Consider the following 20,067-nt stretch of genomic DNA (forward strand, 5'->3'; position numbering starts at 1 on the left):
CAGTCTAGAATGCGGGGCTACCCTACCAGGTCACCTCACAGGCCTCTGGGTAGCCCATGACTGGGTCATATGGGAAGTAACCTTTTTGGCCACCTGCTAAGAGGGGCCTGTGGAGAGAGCAGGCACTCAGTGTTACGTGCAGCAGGGCTGCGTAGCATATTATCACCTATGCTGTGAACTCACTCAGGAATGAAATGGGAGCCCAATAAACACATTGCTGAAAACAGCTGTACACTATTTTTGAATCCTGGAAGAAATATTTAGCAATGCTTAAATGAGCCTAATAAAACTCATGTTATCTATATTATAAAAATGCACGCAAGTCCTACTGCGTGCATGTTTTTTTCTAAGAGAGCAAAAAACGACGTTAGTGGGGCAGTAAAGGTGGTGTGCACACTGGATGTTAAAAGTTTTAGGTTTGGAGCTTGAGCACGTCTGAATCATGGAGTACAAGGGGCAGGCAACTGCTGCCCTTCCTTTCCAGAGACATCTCCAGCCTGAGGAAGGTACCGGAGAGATAAAGGAGGGAGCAGAGGCTTGGAAATAAGGTTGGTCCTTCCACCCATCGTTCGTTCATTCATTCATTCACTCACCACACACGCACTAGACACCAGACCCTGTACTAGGAACTCGGGGTAACCAGAGCCAGCGCCTCTCCTAGTGAAATCGTAACGAAACAAGCCAAAGACTCGTTTCCTACGCGGAGGAGGAGCCTCCGGGCGAAGGAGGGGCGCCTTTCTCTCGCACTGAAACCTGTCCCGCCCGCCCTGTCCACTCCCCCAAGATGGCGGCCGCCCCGACGCCTACTCCGGCGCCGGCCGAGGGGGAACCTTCCCACGCCTTCGGGCTACCGCCTCGTCCCGGCCCCTCCCGGCCCACCGGGGACCCAGCGGAGTCAAACGGCCCCGAGGCGCCTCGCCAGGAAGTCCCAGCTGGGCATCACCGCCCGGCAGCAGAGCTGACCCCGAGCCCCGCCCCCCGAACCCCGCCCCCCGAGCCCCACGCCGCCTGCCCGCGTCGGCGCCTGTTGACGCCACTGGGGGCGCGTCTGCGGGACCCGCGACGTCGCGACGCGTCAACAATGGCGACTGCGTCAACAATGGCGACTGCGTCAGCGTGAGCGGGCCTCCGTTGTCAAGCGGTTTCCAGACGTTGTGGCGGGACCCGCCGTCGTCTTAGAATCGGCCGCCGGGGAGCACAGAGCACCTTGTGCCCGCTCCCGCCGCGTTGTGGATCGAGCGGCGGTGTCAAGATCCAGCGGGGCGAGCTAGGTGGGCGGCTGGGCCGGGAGCAGCGGCGCCTGCGCGCGGTGGGCGGGGGGCGGTGCGGCTGGCGAGCGGCCCTGACTTCCCGGGGGCTGCTGGGGCGCCGCGGGGAGGCGGGCGGGGGGGGGCGCGGGCTGAGCACGGCCAGCCTCCCTTTCTCTGTTCCCCTCCAGCGTCACTTCGGCCTCTTCGCTCTCCCGGACACTGCACCTGGGCTAAGTCGGCAACATGAGCGGCAACAACTTGGATGAGAACGACGAGTTTGATGAGCAGTTGCGAATGCAGAAATTGTACGGAGCCACTGAGGACGGCGACACCGAGAAGGGTCCCGGTGGAGGAAACGATTCTTTCCAGCAGCAGCCGACTGACACCCCATACGAGTGGGACCTGGACAAGAAGGCTTGGTTCCCCAAGGTAGAAGTCGCACGGCCGCCAATGCGCAGCGGGCCCGCCTGGCCAGCCTCGCGGGGCGCGCCTTTCACGTTTTCTTTGCTGAGGTCCTGGGTTAGAGCCCCTCTGGATAGTGACGTTTCTTTTTGTTGTGTCTGTAGCAGAACCGACGTGTAAAGGAACGGAAATCTTTAGGGAGATGGCTTCAGTGTAATTTAATTATTAAGCCTTTTCCATGCCTAATAAATTTTATCTATGAAGGTTACAGTTGGTGACTGCTTTTTATTGCAAAGAGGAAAAACACCAAGAGCAAATTCAGTCGATGTTAATCTCACGTAGTCTCAATCTTACTTATCCTAGGAATTCAGATGTTTAGCTGATGTGCTATGTGCACAATTCAGCTTCTTGATTTGAAAAATTGATAATTCTTTACTGATTGAACTTTGCACCTCTTTTTACTTTCCCACTAAATTTTGTCCCTAGACACGTATGTTTGAACCATATTACCACGGGAATATGACAAGAGGTGCACAGAATATGGATGGAAAAGATCTGAGCATATTTATTTAGAGTACTTGGAAATTGTGAGGTATTCTATTTTAGCTTGAAAGTAAAATGACTGATGTTAAGCTTGGCTCGAAACTTTTTGGTCAAAGTACCCTGTTAATCAAAGTCTCACGGTATGGGTGGAAAAAAAGGATACTTATCACACACTAATAGACTTGCAAGCCAGTAATACAAACTGTGTCTCCATTGTGTAATTTGAGTGTGATTTTTTAATTATTTATTTCACCTTTTTTCTTTCCCACTTTGTATTTGTGTGTATGTTCCAATCCCTCTGAATTGTTAAACTTACTATTTCACTTGGCTGCTGGTGGTGCCAGCTAGAGTGTATATTTGGTTTCTTTAGCCTTCGGAGTACTTTAACAATCGTCTGATAATGGATTAATTTGTGGCTCTATCTTTTTATGTTATGGAAGCCCATACCTCTTCAAACTTCAAGTTTTAAATTTTCCTCATTCCAGTGTGTGCCTTTCATTGATTGGTATGAAGATATAACTATATTTCTTTTGTTGTGCAATTGTGTTTTTTCCCTAAGAGCCAGGAGGATAGATGTGAGTTGGGATTTGTTCTTGATTTGTTCTGACATTAAATGATAATGTGATTTAATTAGTGACGGTGTTAAAATAGCATTTACTTTTATAATTGTTAGCCCCATTCTTTACACACCAAATCAGAGTTCTTCTCTTTGTGTTCTCTGCCTACAGGTATTTAAATATTTAGAGTACATATACTTTTGTTCCTCCATATAGTAAAAGAAAATTTGATCCTGTTGTTAGATTGTTAGTTGACTGTTGGTTTTTATTCTGTTTATTGTTATCTGATACTTCCTTTGTTATATTTATTTGTAGCCTTAGTCAAGTAGGCTGCCGAGATAGTAATTTACAAATGAAACAACTAGAAAAGGTGCCAACTTAAAATGCCTCTAGTAGTATCTCAGACTTTTGTGCTGATAATCCAAGTACCCGTGTCTTAATTTTTTATTATTTTGTGTGCAGTTTTCTATATAAGGTGACTGCTCTTGCATTTACACAGAAACACTTGTATGTTAAGTTGTATAACTGAACATGCTGTTATTTAACACTGTAAACTTTTTGCGTGAGGAAATCATTTTTGAATTTATGTATGTGTGCTGAATTTCTTGTTTAGATCACTGAAGATTTTATTGCTACATATCAGGCCAGTTATGGCTTTTCTAACGATGGTGCGTCTAGTTCTACTGCGAATGTCCAAGATGTCAGTGCTAGGACTGCAGAGGAACCTCCGCAAAGAAAATCCCCCGAACCCAGTGATACCAAAAAGAGGGGAGAAAAGAGAAAGGGTGAATCAGGCAAGTGGATTTAGCTTTCAAACAGGAGTGTAAAAATTAAAAATATGAGTGTGTGTGTGTATATATAGTTACTTTTTGGAGAATTATAAAATAGCTTTGACAGAATCATAAGATGGGTTTTTTAAATATTATTATTTGGGTTCATATGTTGGCTCTCTCACTAACCTGTGGGCATCCAGTGGGCTCTTTCAATTCAGTTCAGTTCTCAGTTTCTTCCTTTGCAAAATAGAGCTGTCATTAGGAGATTATCTAAAGTTCTGTTTGTAAGGTGATTTTCTTTTTTTGTACTTTTTGAGTTTAATTAAACTCAAGAAGTCAATTTTGCTTCAGCTTGGCCAGGTCTAACACAGTAGATTGGAGTCAGAAGCAGCTTACGCCAAGGCCTAAAGTCAGTGCAAGGGTGAGGTTTTTTAAAGGTAGTATCAGACTCATAAAGAACCAAGATAAACTAGCCATCTTTTTTCAGACTGGGCTCTGAAACAAATTACTTGTCCAAAGATCCAAATACTTTGAAAGCTGGACAGTGATTTGATTTAATCTGTCTTGTTCTAAGGGTGAGAAAAAGTTTCTAGAAGTTTTGAGAAACTGCCACACTGTCAGGATTTCATAATGGGACTCTTACCTTTTCTGGCATGTGTTTTATTTATTTATTCGATTTTGATTTTTAGGATGGTTTCATGTTGAAGAAGGCAGAAACACAAATGTGTATGTTTCTGGTATGTATACCTTTTAAACCACATTTAGAGTAGAAAATATTTGATTTTGAGATTTTTCACAAAGTGATTTTTAGTTTTCAGTTTCTCTAAATTCTATTTTGTATCGTTGTGTCATTATTTGTTCAGCCATTTACGTGAGTGAGGAATATGTTGTTTTTTTATGAAACTGAGAAAAATTAAGTGTATGTAACTTTGTGTGCCATCCTATCTGCTTTAGGTAACTCACAGCTGTTTGCCCCTTCAGATTCATTGATAAAAGGCCTAAGCAAAGCATGATTTTAATGTATATTTGAATACATTAAAACATGACATTTCCTCACGTCTATAGATGTGAGATTTTTACATACTTTTAGAAAATCAAAATTGCACTCATCCAAGTTATGGATTTCGGATTGGTAGAATCCCTAAGTAATGCTCACCTTTGTTTTAGATGCCTTTATAATTTTTTTCCCCCTAACGTCACAGGTTTGCCTCCAGATATTACAGTGGATGAATTTATACAGCTCATGTCCAAGTTTGGCATTATTATGAGAGATCCTCAAACAGAAGAATTTAAGGTCAAGCTTTACAGAGATAATCAAGGAAATCTTAAAGGAGATGGACTTTGCTGTTATTTGAAGGTTAGTTATGTGGTCAAGTAAGTTTCTCCTATCTCCGTTTCTTTTTTTTTTTTTTTTTTTCATTTTCCTATCTCCATTTTTAACTCAGGAACCAGGGCTATAATTTTGTATAGACGATAACCAAGAGTGAGAGCTATTCAAAACAGGATGTGAAGAAAACTTGTTTCATGTTGTGCTTGTGTGTATCCCATTGGTAAGGTTATTCACTTGCTCTTGTAAGAAAATATGTTATCAGGTCAAGGTATTATGTAAGTCATATGACCGAGGTACTTCTCTTGGCTTAAAAAAATTCTTGCTGCAAAGATCTCTTTAGGAGTGTATGCATATAATCAATGCAGAACACATTCTAAAAATCCACAGAGAAAAGAAAGCCAGTAACATTTTATTTGCCCATTGGAATGAATTAGACCGGGGTTTGGCAAACTTCAGCCTACTGCCTGTCTTTGTAAATGAAGTTTTATTGTAACCGGGCCACATTGATTCATTTACGCATTTGTCTGTACCTCCTTTCACATTTCAGCAGCAGAGTTGAGTGGTTGCAGCACAGACCACAGGGCCCACACAGCCTAAAATATTTACTCACTAGCCCTTTACAAAAGTTTTCTGACCCTGAATTAGACCATAAAGGTGATAACTTATGCTTACTGCTTCGAAATATATTTTGAATGAGAGAGAAGAGAGAGTGGTATTAACAGACATTTGCAGAACTTTATTTATTCATGATACCATAAATGGCATGGAGGGAAGCTCAGTGCCAAAGGCAGCCATCATTTTTGGAACACCTGTCCCCTTAGGAGCATGTGTTATGCATTGCTGCACGGTACAAAAGAAGTGGGCACAATGATGGCGTGTACATGTGTCATGGAACCTGAAAATAATTACAAAGCAAAATCAAAGTGATGAAACAACAGTACCAACATCACAAGTGTGTTGCAAGTGTACAACATTTCAGTGTAATCAGAGGGCGGGTAAAATTAAGTTGACAAGCTTCGGGGGAGATAGGTTTTTGACCTGGTTCTTGAACATGATGAGATCACACGTGAGTACGACCATTATAGGAAGATATTTATGTAATTTTCAAATGTAAGGAGATTGAATGCTTTATAAGTTCTTCAAGGATTACTAAAAATCTGTGAACAGATTCTTAGGGGGGTTGATTGGGTTGTAAAATTTTGAAGAGAAAAATGGGGTTTTGACAAACTTGATATGTCAAATTTATAACCCATAAAAATGCAAGATTGCCAAACCAGTAAATTGAGTTCCAGAAGAATATAGTTAATTGTTCCAGGATCCATATTTGATTGCGTGGCTGAGTTCAGTTGTCCTTTTGAGTTCTCCTCAGGTCCTCAGATCTTTGAATCTGTGTAGAGCTGACAATTGCCCCCTTTGTATAGGACCCAGAATCCACAAGTGTGTGTAATGTTCAAGCTATCAGATAAGCATCTTGTTCCCAGTATATCACAGACCTACATTTTAATTGGTGAACAGAAAAGATTAAAGGCTGACTATGCTATTCCCAGTTTCTTGAGTCATCTAGTCTTTTAAGTAGGAAACTTTTAGAATTTTAAAACTGGAATGCACCTTGGAAATCACACAGGTCCATTTACCTCATTGTATAGAGGAGAAATTGAGATTCCAGGAGGCAAAAATACTATTCCAGTAATGGCAGAACTTATTGAGTACCTACTGTATGCCAGTCACTATCCTTTATGTGCCTTGTTTCATTTAAATTTGTCAAGAACCCTGCAAAGAAGGCATTTCCATTCCCATTTTACAGATGAAGAAATTGGGGCTCAGGGAGCTTGAATAACTTGCCTAGGTTCACATAACTGGTTGCGGACAGCTATGTCTTAAGTACACACTTTCCGATACGTGTTCTGTAGTTCTTTTTTCCCACGTAGGTAGTTACATTTAAATCTTTATTTTATGTATAGTCATCATTCATCTAAAACACTCCTGCTGAAGTTTCATTTCAGTGTGTAACTGACTGACTGTAACTTGCTTTCCCTTTACAAAGAGAGAATCTGTGGATCTTGCATTAAAACTTTTGGATGACGATGAAATTAGAGGCTACAAATTACATGTGGAGGTGGCAAAGTTTCAACTGAAAGGGGAATATGATGCCTCAAAGAAGAAAAAGAAGTGCAAAGACTACAAGAAAAAGCTGTCTATGCAACAAAAGTTTGTGTTGTTTTTTTTTCCATTTTGAAAGATTTTGTATAAATATCCTAGAGTATACTTTTGGTAATAACCACCTAGTTTTTTTTTCTTAACGTCTTTATTGGAGTATAATTTCTTTACAATGGTGTGTTAGTTTCTGCAGTATAACAAAGTGAATCAGCTATACGTATACATATATCCCCATATCCCCTCCCTCTTGCGTCTCCCTCCCACCCTCCCGATAACCACCTAGTTTTGTTCCATCAAGTATGCCTACAGATTATTTTTAAAGAATTTTATTTGCTATACACCTGAAACTAACACAACACTGTAAATCAACTATCCTCCAATATAAAATAAAAATTTAAAAAAAATTTCATTAGCTCATCGGAAACCCTCAGTAATCTGCGTAATAGGATGATTTGACAGTGGTGGTGTTTTTTGTTTTCTGAGGTATTCATTTTTAATATAACATGGGCTTAAATGAAATAAGAAAGCCATCTCTACAGAAAATGTTGAGCATCAGATTAAGTAAGATGGTTTAGGTTTATATGCTGGAGCCATTAGTTCATTTTTCATGTGGCTAGAATCAGCTACACCAGGAGCTAAATTTTTACATACAGGTTTGTTAGTAGGAGTTAGAAATTAGAAATGATAGGTTTTATCATTTTATCATGTACTGTGTGGTTGTGTGTAGTATATACAAGTCATCAAGTTTCTATTATTCCCTTTATTTAATGTCTTTTGAAATATGCTGGTTTTAAGAAAGGAGTCAAAATGATAAGTACTTTTATCAGAGTGAATTCTAATAACACTTCTAACACTATGCTTAAACTAATGATAAAATGATCAAAGAAGCATTGAGTTCTGATGTCTATAGTTTTTACAGGAATCGTTAAAATAGATACCTAAAATTTTTATAAACAAATCGGTAAGATTTTAAGATAGTAACAAAGAGTGAGTAGTTTTACATATTTCAATGCAGTTTGTTCTTTATAATCGTAAAATACCTAAAAACCAATACAATTTGAACATTTTCTTGGCCTCAGTGTCTCTTCCTAGATAGTCATAGATACTAAATAATTAGCAATTTTTCAGAAGTCTCATTGGAATGTTTGTAACCAGCCAGCAGTTCTGAAAAATATATATATATTCTGGGGATTTCAGATACTGGGTCCATCTTTCACCTGCCCATTATTTTGATTCAGAAAGTTGTAACGGAGCTGTGACTAAAATACACATTGTTGTTTTAGAATCAGATAATTATCACTATTTAAGTGCTCAATAAAGGATTATTTAACTGCTCTTTTTTTTTTTTCGCTCTGACAAGTCTGAAACAAAATTCACAGCTTCTTGTTCCTGTTTTGTCGCATTAGGCAGTTGGATTGGAGACCTGAGAAAAGAGCTGGCCCGTCCCGACTGCGCCACGAGCGAGTTGTCATCATCAGAAATATGTTTCATCCTATAGATTTTGAGGTAGGAAGCAGTGTTCTTACTGATAGAAACATAGATATGCTTTCTTTCAAGGGAGCCCAAAGTTTGCCTCACCCCATCTTTCTCATGTCACATCCTGCACGTTCATCTAGTCTTCAGGATCGGAAGATGATACCAAGAATCAACTGAAGGTTTCAGATTTTCCCAGGTTTAACCCAGCGTTCTTTTAATCGTATCGCAGGTAAACTTGTCTAATACCTGTACCGTGGCCCCAAACAGCAGCTACTTGGTATGGGAAATGATTAAAAATATAAACTTTAAAAGATTTATGGGAGTCGCTTGTGGATTTTGAGTGCAGTTCAACATTGCAGGCTGATTTTGGTGGGGAGGACCAGTTTCACACTTGGAATTGAAAACTTCACTTTAGTGCTAAAAGTTTGATCCTTAAAAAACCTTAGGTGAATGAAATACAGCCCCTGACATTTGAGTAGCGAAGGTTGTTTTTTTAGGACCTAATCTTTACAAAACTCTTTAGTGGCTATTAAGAGGACTTTGTAATAATTGGTGTCCATGTAAGATTCTAGGAACAGCAAATAAAAGTGAATAAAGGAGGAAGAGCTACTAGAGAGGTTTAAGGAATATTAATTGCCATCAGGGTACCTTGTGTTACGTTCTGCCTCTTGTCCTTATCTCTGTGTTTTGGCCTAGACCGATAGGATCGTTCATGGAAGAAGAATTCTTTATTCTCCGCCTGACTTCTGAAATTAATGATAACAAATTACACATAAGAAAAAAATGTTCATAATGTAAAATTTCAGATGGTTTACAAATGATCTAGTTGCGCCCAAGGCCCACTCTTGTTCCTTTTGTGCAGTTAAGCAGATTTAGAGCGACAGTGTCGTTTTACCCCCTTACAGAGGGCACCAGAATTGTCTGTTGAACTCCATCTCTGCAGATAGTGATGTGATAGGGTTTACCATGCACCTGTGGAGTCTGTGTCTTTTGAGGTCATTGGGAAGATACCTGTGGACTATTTATACTGTTTGGTGTCTCTTCTGACTAGAATCCTGAAGCATCTTGAAATACGGCAGAGCTGCTTTAGACTTGCAGTGATAATGAAACGTGTTTAAAAAATACACACATATACATGCACACTAGATGCTTTTTGAAATGCTATCCCTGCCAGGTGGGACTTTGAAAGGCATGCATAGATGGATCATGGTGTCTAGTCTACTGGGTACAACTCCAGAATTTCCTGTGATTCACCTACATTTTATTTCCCTGGTAGATAATTGGTTTTTTGATTAGGTGACCTATTACTTTCTGACTTGAGATCCTTGATTCACAACATTCCATACCCCTAACACTTGGACATGAATAGAAATGCAAACTTAATTCATGAAGTACCCGGGCCCTGTGCAAGTTGAAGTGTATCGTGCAATTGCCTTTACGTGTTTCCGCCTCCTGCCTTCGCTCGTTGAGACCCTAATTTAAGTCTAGCTATCACCCTGGGCACACTGAATTTTTCCTAGCTTAACAAATATTCTTTCCTCCAAAAAGCCGCACTTATTCTTCCTTGACTTCCCACGAATTTCCTCCAGTGGATATTTTTAAAGATAAAAGTTTCATGCTTGTAAATTCTTGATAGCTTAAAGTAAAAAAACCTTTATTGGTTTAATATAAACTTTGGAGTTATAGAACCTTTATATTAACCCTGTTTTATTTTATTCATAGCATTTATTATTATCTGAAATAACTGGATCTTCTCCGTTAGAATGTGAGCTCCATGAAAGCTGGGTCTCTTGTCTACCTGGTTTGCTATTATATGCCTGGTGCTTAGAATCATGATTGGCACATAGTAGGCCCTCGGTATTTATAGGAAGAAAAAGTGAGAGAATGATTGAATGAAACCCTTTTTACTCACAAGGCAGAGTGTTTTCATCCACTCAAGGAAGAAAACATTTTCTCTTTAGCATCTTTGCAAATGAAGGAAAGTTTTCAGACGGCTGCACCACAGGGGCTGGGAGCACAGAGGTGGGCTTCAGAGTTCACGGGCAGAGAAACCCTTGATGCTGTCCTTGTTTGCCCATCTGACTGGTCTTGTGTGGTCTGACGAGTTTGATGAGAGCCTGTCAGAAGTCTTGATTTTTTGCTCAGTGTCTCATGGGCCTGAATGTAAAAGTGCATCACTGTTAGCAGACTGTCCAGTATGCTAGACTCTAGCCACATGTGGTTAAATTTAAATTAACTGAAGTGAAATAAAATGAAAATTTAATTCCTCAGGTGTATTAGCCACGTGTGGCTAGTAGCTACCATATTGGATAATGGAGTATTCACTTCTGTGAACACAGGAAGTTCTGTTGGGCAACGCTGGTGTAGACATTATATAACTCTGGATAGAGGTGTTCAACTGGAAAACTGCTTTCATTGGACGTTTTTGGGGAGTGTTCGATTTGTCCAGAGATTCCATATGAATCTAAAGAACAGATCAGCATTGAGGTTTGTAGTAGAAGACAAAAACTGAATTGTCAGGTAACCGGGGTGTCAGAAAGAAATCAGATTTTGTGGGGTGGAATACAGGCGCACCTTGTTTCACTGTGCTTCGCTTAATTGTGCTTTGCAGACACTGCTTTTTTTTATTTTTTACAAATTGAAGTTTTTGTAGCAACCCTGCATGGAGCAAGTCTGTCAGTGCCATTTTTCCAATAGCATTTGCTCACTTCATTTCTCTGTGTCGCTTTTCTGGTAATTGTCCCAGTAGTTTAAACATTTTCATTATTATTAATTATATTTGTTATGGTGATTTGTGATCAGTGATCTTTATTACTGTGACAACTCGCTGAAGGCTCAGATGATGGTTAGCATTTTTTAGCAAAGTATTTCTTAATTAAGGCATGTCTTTTTTAAATACAATGCTATCGCACACTTAATAGACTACAGTATAGTGTAAACATAGCAGGAAAACCAAAAAATTTCGTGACTTGCTTTATTGTAATATTTGCTTTATTGCGCTGGTCTGGAACCGAACATGCAGTATCTCTGAGGTATACCTGTATATGTTTATTCCAGACAATTGACTAGTGTTAGAACCAAAATACCTAGAAGTACCCTTTGGTATCAGGGTGAACAGTGAAGGCTAATATTTTAAATGTAACTTTAAGGGGTTTTCAGTATTTAATTCGAAGCCTTGTTTAAAAAATTCATGCCTGGCAAATTTGAATACCAAGAGGTGAAGAACCAAAGCTCAGATGCGAAGGTAGGTTTCTCATTGTGTATACTAGCGCTGTCCAATAGAGGTATAATGTGAGCCACATGTGTAATTTAAATTTTTCTAGCAGCCACAATACAAAAACAGCATGAAATGGGGTAAATTAATTTTAATGGTGAATTTTATCTAACCCAATATATCCACAGTATTATAATTTCGACATGTAACATAAAAATGTTAATAAGCTATGTTACATTGAAGTTTTTTCCCCCTTTGGTACTAAATTTTCAAAATCTAGTGTTTATTTCACACCTGCAGCACACCTCAATTTGGACTAGCCACATTTCAAGTGCTCGGTAGCCATGTGTGGTTAGTGGCTATTATCTTGGACAGTGTAGGTTTAGCTTGGAAAAGAATGAGAAATACGGTTTATTTCTGGGAAAACAAAACACCACCCTGGAAAAACATTATAAGTGTTGACTGCGGAAAGTTTCAGCGTTTCAGTCTGAGTTTAGTCTCAGGTCTGTTGCTTGCAAAGTGTTGTCTTCAGAAAGTTTTCATGCTTAGCTAGGTTAAAGATATTTTCCCAGGGGAGAGGGTTATTATCTTTAAGCCTCATGATGCTATATAACAGTGAAGATATGTTTGTTTCTCAAGCTGGTAAACATGAAAACAGAGGTCTGGGAAGTCCTTGGCTGAAATTTGATATTCTTGTAGGAAAGGCACTGACACTTTGATAAAGAAATAAAAATGGTAATTCACCCCTCCCCCTACAGTGGAATCATGCTTAAATTTGTTAAATATTTTGAAACAGTTATTGTTTGTTTTTAATATAACCCTGATTTCCCTTGGTAGATAAAATGGAGTTATTAGGAACAGTTTATCAAACTCTGAAAAAGCTTTTATTGACTGTTCATTGCGTGAAAGACTGCACTGTGTTCTGTAAGGTATTCAAAATTCAGTCAAAGGAGATTCCTGCCTGCGGAAAGCTCACAGTCTGATAGGAGCTACCCCCACACGTATACCCCCGTAAAAGCCACCATATGACTTTACCGCCGGAGCACATGGAGTTTCCGCCCCATCCCCATTCCTCTCAGGCCTGAGAATTTTCTATAAAGCAAATCGGCACATTCTCCACAGTTAGATCTTAGAAGTGGGAGAAATCCAGGGTCCTGCCAGCTGTGCTCTTAGAAGCTTCAGATTTATAGGATTTGATAGCTTTTATTTTAAATTTGATTTCAGTAACTGCCTACCATTGTTTATTTTTGCCTTTTGACAAAACTTCAGGAAGGAGAAGCCACTTGTCATGTTTTGCTGTTCTCTTTAGTTGGTGAGGAACATACAAACCTGTGAGATAGACAAATTCATATGTTTCCTAAAAAGTGTAAGTCTGCTTCATTAGAAATTTGTAGGTAGGATATCCTCGTTTATATTTGTATGTAGTTGAAATTCAAGTTGATGATGTAACTTTTTTATGAGCCTTTTTCATGCATTGGGACTTGGAGGCAAGATGAACAGGAACCCTTATGGGGGAGGTTTACGCTGTGAGTTAAAATAGAATCGTGGAAGCACAAAGAATAATCTTAAAACACTTAGTCAATGAAAGGGATATATGTCTCCCCGTTATAACATTTCTATAAATAGGAATCTATGCAAAACACAAAATAAGGTTTCCTCATCGGTACAGTCACCGTGATGCCGGTGCAGAACATAGGAATTAGCAGTCTCTGACTTAATATGTGCCACAGGACTTCACCTGCTTCAGCTGCTGTTATTTGTGATTTCCAGCGACACTGCCCTTCCCTCTCCTTTGCCACTGCACACCCCTAGTGCTGTGTACCATACTTGCCCATTCCCCATCTTAAAGCAGGGCAGACCTGTAGTAGTAGCAGCAGCTGTGGTAGTCTAGCTTCATTTTTAACTTTGATTTTTTTTAATTTTGTAGACTGCAGACAAACAACTAACCTTAAGCAAAACCTTTATTGGTTCGTCAAAGTAAGAAATTTGATTCTCAGGGTTTATACTTAAAGAAGGGGGCAAGCCCATTTTAATCAAGTGTGTTTTTGCAGGATGATCCACTGGTGCTGAACGAGATCAGAGAAGACCTTCGGGTGGAATGTTCGAAGTTTGGACAAGTTAGGAGGCTCCTCCTCTTTGATGTAAGTTCATGGCTTGGACAAATGATTTCTAAAGCAATTTTCTTCCATTTTAATAAGTTACTACCAAATATCAGTATGCCTCCAAATTTTACATAAATGTTTTTATGTAGTAGGTCTGCTGTCTAGTGGTAGTCATCTGTAAGCAGTATTAGATAGCATAATTAGATGAACGTGGATTACAAGCGAAGGCTTTGATAGACGTGATATCCCTTGGTTATTTTCCTTTATCATCACTCTAGAGTTTATGATCATGTGAAAAAAAAATATAAGAGACATGTATGAGACCTTATGGTTCCCTATTTGGCCACATCTCCCCCTCTTTCTGAATTATTTCTTCTTCCATACTTGGAGAAGAAAAATCAAGAAAAATACTCTCCTGTATGTTCACCTTTTTTTTACATCCAGAATCAACACATAATAATTAAAAGAGTCACCATTTATCGATTGCATACTACAGCTACTTTGCATGTTATCTCACTTAAGTCCTCCAAATCCTCTGAGGTAGGTAGGTGCTATTTCACCCATTTTATTTAGTTAGCCATTTTACAGATGAGGATGTTTCGAGATTGAGCACCTTGCCCAAGGCCATTCACCTGGTAAGGGGCAGAGCCAGGATTTAATCCCAGGGCTATTCAACTTCAGAGTCCACATTCTTAACAGCCATACCGTTCTGCATCTCATTACACAGTGTTATCAGCAGGAACATTTCCAAGGATATCATGCTTGGTTTTTGCTAGACAATGTTAAGCTGAAGAAGCAGCTAGCTTGTGTGGTACTGGCTGCAGTAAAAAGGAAGAAAGACTTCAAAAAAAAAAAAAAAGAAAGACTTCATACGTAAAATCTTTAGCTCAAATGACCAGAAGGAACCCTACTTCCTTACTTTGTCAGATGTATGTGTTTTACTTTAAATGTTCTCATTCATTCCTTCTTTTTCTTCCTTGTCTTTCTAGAGACACCCTGATGGAGTGGCCTCTGTGTCCTTTAGGGATCCGGAGGAAGCTGATTATTGTATTCAGACCCTCAATGGAAGGTGGTTTGGTGGCCGTCAAATCACTGCCCAAGTGTGGGATGGGACTACAGATTATCAGGTGAGTTCTGCAACTGTCAAGGGCACATGAGTTGTTTCATTACCAACAAATACTGATCTAGCAGTTTTTCACATAAGTTTTAAGTTCTGTTTAATCTGTTTAACAGTACTTCTTTTAAATAATCCTTTATATTCAGAGTACGGAAAGAAAAATGTTTCAGTCTTTCAGTTTATAAGTCTGAAATCAGTTTATAAGTCTTGAGGCTTGCTCAGGATAGCAATAAGACAAGAACAAATTAAAGCGCTTCTCTTCCTTTCTGTCTTGTAAAGTACAGACAGTTCAATTATTAACTTTTTAATTGATGAGACATTTCTGCAGTGCTGTGGTATTAGGCGTTCATTTAAATGATCTTAAGGTCAGCTCTAGTAAATCAAGATGTAAAGTGTTGGAAACTGAAGATAGGGAATTGCTTTAATTGCCTAAAAGTGATACCTTATAAAATCAGAGTACTTTCGGCGATATTAGAAATGTTCAGAGATGCTGTTACTTCTTTTGGCCTAAAACATATTTTAACGGCACTTTCCATGTGTACACAGGTGGAGGAGACCACGAGAGAAAGGGAGGAAAGGCTGAGAGGATGGGAGGTTTTCCTCAACACTCCCGAAGCCAACAGAGGCCTTCAGCGTTCAGATTCCGTCTGGGCTCCAGAAAGGGTGGGGCCTTCTAGAGTTAGGCATTTTTCAGAGCAACCTTGCACATCTCAAACGAATGTTCAAGAAGCCGCAACTGAAATGGCATTTGAAGAACCTATAGATGAAAAGAAGTTTGAAAAAACAGAAGATGGGGGAGAAGTTGAAGAAGCTCCTTCTGAAAAAGATGCTAAAGAAAGTGGCCCTGAAAAAGAGGCTGAAAAAGCCTGTCCCCAAAAAGAATCTGAAGAGAGCTGCCTCAAAAGAGAGTTTGAGGAAGGCTGTCCCAAAAGAGCACGTGAAGAAGACTTCCCCGACAGAGAGTCCGGAGAACGCAGCCCCGAGAAAGAGCATGAAGAGGGTAGTCCTAAAAAAGAGTCGAAAGAGAATGGTGCAAAAAGAGAGCCCAAAAAGAAGAGACTCAAAACAGATCCTGATGAGAACAGCCTTGAGCAGGAGCCTGAGGAGGAGGCCAGCCCCCAGAAGGCGGCTGAAGATGGCAGCTCAGAACAAGGGTCTGAAGAGTGCTCGGAAAAGCAGTTTGAAGACGACTCCGAAAAAGAGTTAGAAGAAAACGGCCTTGAGAAAGGTTTTGAGGAAGAGGGCTCTGAGAAGGAACTTAATGAAAACATTCTTGAGAAAGAGGTAGAAGAAAATAACTCTGAAAAATCAGAATTTGAAGATGACAGCTCTGGGAAAATGTTTGATGAAGAAGGCTCTGAGAAGGAGTTTGATGAAGAGTCAGATGAGAAGGAAGAAGAGGAAGATGTGTATGAAAAAGTATTTGACGATGAGTCGGATGAAAAAGAGGACAAAGAAGTTGCAGAAGAAAAGGGGCTAGAAGATGTGCTTGAAAAGGACAGAGAAGACGATGCAGATGAAAAGGTGTTTGAAGATTCAGATGGAAAAGAAGATGAGGAAGATGCAGATGTAAAGGAAGATGAAGACACAGATGAAAAGATGTTCGAAGATGATGATTCCAATGAGAAGTTGTTTGATGACGATGCCAGTGACAATTTGTTTGAAGATTCCGATGAGAGAGGGACTGTGGGTGATTCAGGGAATGTTAAGGAGGAAGGGCCCCTGTCCACAGGCAGCAGCTTTGTCCTCAGTAGTGATGACGACGATGAAGACGATGATGACGTTTAATCCCTTAAACTTGCTTTGTAGGGTGATTCCTCCATCTCCGTTTTGCCTCTGCTCCAGGGTAATTACTAGTAGTGTTACATGAACGTGTGCATAGAGGTAGGATGCCCTCAGATCAATGCAGTGAAGTGTTCGTGATTACCTGTACTGGCCGATTTTAAATATATGTGAACAAGTCAACTGGATTCTTGTCTTTTGTCATATTTGTTAAGTGCATGCAGAATAATATTTTTTAAAGTATTCTGATTGAAGTTTGTGATATTCAGAAATTAAAAATAAGTTGTTAATATGCAGAAACAGAAAATTAGACCTGAGTTAAATTGCATTTTTCATTCTTGCTATTGCTTTATTCATACTAAAGTTTGGTTTTTCTGAGGACCTGAAAAATCCCTGTAGGAGTCTCCTTGCTTCAGCTTATGATGTTACCACTGATGTCCCCATTTCCCCTCTCTAAACCAGAACATGTTACTAAAACTTATGAAGTAAAGAACACTTCGGAGTTTTTCCCTGCCCAGTCCTCGCAAGTTACTTTTATTTTTCTTTTCTACCCTCTTGCCATGAAAATTGAGTCTTAAACGTGCAAAAGTAAACTTCCCAAGGTCCACAGCTTCCATTATTGAAAATACAGAGGAAATCAGAATTCTACCGTGTACTGTTTGGGCCCCTCTAGAAGCTGATTAAAGTTACAGGACCTTTACCCGGAAGAATCTATGCATGCACTACACAATCTTTTGTATACAGTTTGGGGTGGTTCATGGATCCCCTGGAGTTTAAGAACTTTTGTCATGCATATTTCAGATTTTTGCTTTTGATTTTGTTCTAGAATCATGGTATCTAGTATATGCTAAGTTGTATAGTCCCAATAAAAATTTGGGTCTTTCTTGACTGTGCTTTCCAAATTCAGTATTGGTGAATTGACTTCTGATGTAGCATTAAGAAGTTATTCTCATAAATTAGAAGAATTAAAATAAACTGCATTGGTGCTTTCTCATTATACCGTCTGTCAGTGTAATCATTACCCTCTATAGACAGAAAAGAGTTCTTATACTTCAGGACAGCTTTCTGAGAATGTTTTAGTTGATGTCTGGGATCTATTAGAAATCTTTAGGCTTTTCACCAAGGATAAATCAGTAAAAGAGGTGAAGAAGGTTAAACATAGAAAAACTGCAAACCAAAATAGTGTTCCCTTTGAAGATAAGCCAGAAGCATTTAAACACTGTATTTATTGTGTTTTACTACAATTTATTGTAATTTGTTGGCAAATTGGTTTTCTAAACGAAAGGGTAAGAATGCTTTATCTTCCATACACAGTGGTTGGAACACATAACTACAACATAAATTAGCTCCAAGCCTGTTAGAAGGAGGCCGTTTTCATTCTAACTTCTTTTCCCCTGCTCATTAGTTTGGTTGATATCAAGTACTCATGCTCTTTTCATATAAACACCCTGGAGCAAAAGTCACAAACAGCTGTAAAATGGTAAATAATTTACAAGGTGATATTGATGAGCAGACGTTAAGAGTCATGAAACACCTGTTTTCTAAGCAATCAGGTTTTATCGGTCCTGAAAATGGAATTTATTGTGGAGCAACAATACATCTTGTTATCAAAAGAAAGTTGAAATGTACGGGTGGACTGTAAGCACGGCAATGCTCAACAATTACCCGACAGTTTCTAAGGAGTGATGCCCCTTAAGACTATATATAAATTTCAAATAATGTATTCAACCCTGAGTGTATGAACCAGAAGTTGCTTCAGAGATGCCTTTCAAAGGCTTGAATGCTCTGCCCTCTGAGTCTACAAGTACCTTGTATAGGAACATACCTGAAACTTCATGTTAGAAGGTAAGAATATTACTGGTCTTGACAATATTAATGAAATCTTTGAAATCATTACTACTTTCTACAAAAGAAACCCGACAGCAAAATCGGAGTAATTTGTTCCAAGGATCTCTTCCTTCTCAAGTAACTCTGGGCTCCTTCTCGAGCCCTGCGTTGTCAAATCTGGCCAATCTGGAAGCCACTACCTCTTCCTTTTTAGAGTGGAATCTTCTGATGTAAATTATTTGCTGATTCTGAGGCTTGGAGAAAAGGTGGGAGTTAGCTAGTTTCCTGAATATACCTTTCTCAAATAATGCCAAGAAGTGCTCTTGGGAGTTCCCTGGTGGTCTAGTGGTTAGTATTTGGTGCTTTCACTGCTGAGGCCCAGGTTCAATCCCTGGTCCAGGAATTGAGATCCTGCAAGCCGAAAGGTGAGGCCAAAAAAAAAAAAAAAAAAAGTGCTCTTAATTAGTTTGAGCAATGCCATGGCTTGGGCAACAGCGGAAGGCTTATAAATGTGCCCTTTGTGAATATTTGTCAATATTCTTACACATTATTTTTTCCTTATTGAGTCTCAGATTTACAAACTGCATGCCTTTTTTTTTAGACAGTCACTTCTATTCATTTAAAGTCTTCATAAATGCTTCAGAAAAATGAGCAACTTATAAAAACAAGAAGCTGCTCTTCAAGTTGTTCTTTCTTAAAACCGCTTAACGCAGTAATCCAGAGATTAATTTCAAATCCCTCTTTTTTAAAAGCACAAGTTATGAAGCACTATAAATAATCTTGTGATATATCCTAATAAATAAAATTAGTGTAAAAAAAATCTGTTTGCTCAAATTATTTTTGCTTCTTACCACACTTCATTTACCTGACTGGCTTTGTTCATATCTCTCTAAGTGAAATACAACCTGATGTGAGAAAAAATGTTAAAATTATCCCTTTCTAAAATCACTAATTGCTATTGCAAATAGCCTAAATTCTTGGACACCCATCATCGCAGGAATCGATTGCTTGAGAAAAATAACAGTTTAAAGTTTATTTTTAGGTGTTCAGATCTGTCCTACAGACTTGTTTCAATTTTCATTTGGAACCAAGAGGATACTGTTGTTAGATACAGTATGCTCAAATAGCATCTTTAGATTGGCTTGTGTTTATAGTTTAGTTATCTAGCAGTTCTGGGCTGTGTGATGAAGATGCACCAGTGGTCCCAGGCTAGATAAAGAAAGCTCGAACAATAAAATCTTTTATACATTTTTTAAAAAATTTTTTGGGCTTCCCTGGTAGCGCAGTGGTTTAGAGTCTGCCTGCCGATGCAGGGGACGCGGGTTCGTGCCCCGGTCCAGGAAGATCCCACATGTCGCGGAGCAGCTGCACCCGTAAGCCATGGCCTCTGAGCCTGGGCGTCCAGAACCTGTGCTCCGCAACGGGAGAGGCCACAGCAGTGAGAGGCCCACATACCGCAAAAAAAAAAAAAAAAAAAAAATTTTTTTAAATGAAAAATAAATAATAAAATTTTTAAAAATTTAAAAGCTCAGACAGC

The 20,067-nt window shown here is 39.4% G+C and overlaps 1 protein-coding gene across 1 annotated transcript; it reads left to right on the plus strand.

Annotated features, from left to right (window-relative positions):
- The first annotated feature begins 1,438 nt into the window (after nt 1-1,438).
- HTATSF1 (HIV-1 Tat specific factor 1) lies at nt 1,439-16,709 on the plus strand. Its single transcript, XM_065900271.1, has 9 exons — nt 1,439-1,679; nt 3,366-3,546; nt 4,215-4,262; nt 4,728-4,882; nt 6,900-7,063; nt 8,419-8,518; nt 13,754-13,843; nt 14,794-14,931; nt 15,468-16,709. The coding sequence occupies exons 1-9, from the start codon at nt 1,494-1,496 to the stop codon at nt 16,707-16,709; spliced, it is 2,304 nt and encodes a 767-aa protein (XP_065756343.1). The 5' UTR covers nt 1,439-1,493.
- The last annotated feature ends 3,358 nt before the right edge of the window (nt 16,710-20,067 follow it).

Source organism: Phocoena phocoena, chromosome X, assembly GCF_963924675.1.
Source record: "Phocoena phocoena chromosome X, mPhoPho1.1, whole genome shotgun sequence".
NCBI classification, from domain to species: Eukaryota; Metazoa; Chordata; class Mammalia; order Artiodactyla; family Phocoenidae; genus Phocoena; species Phocoena phocoena.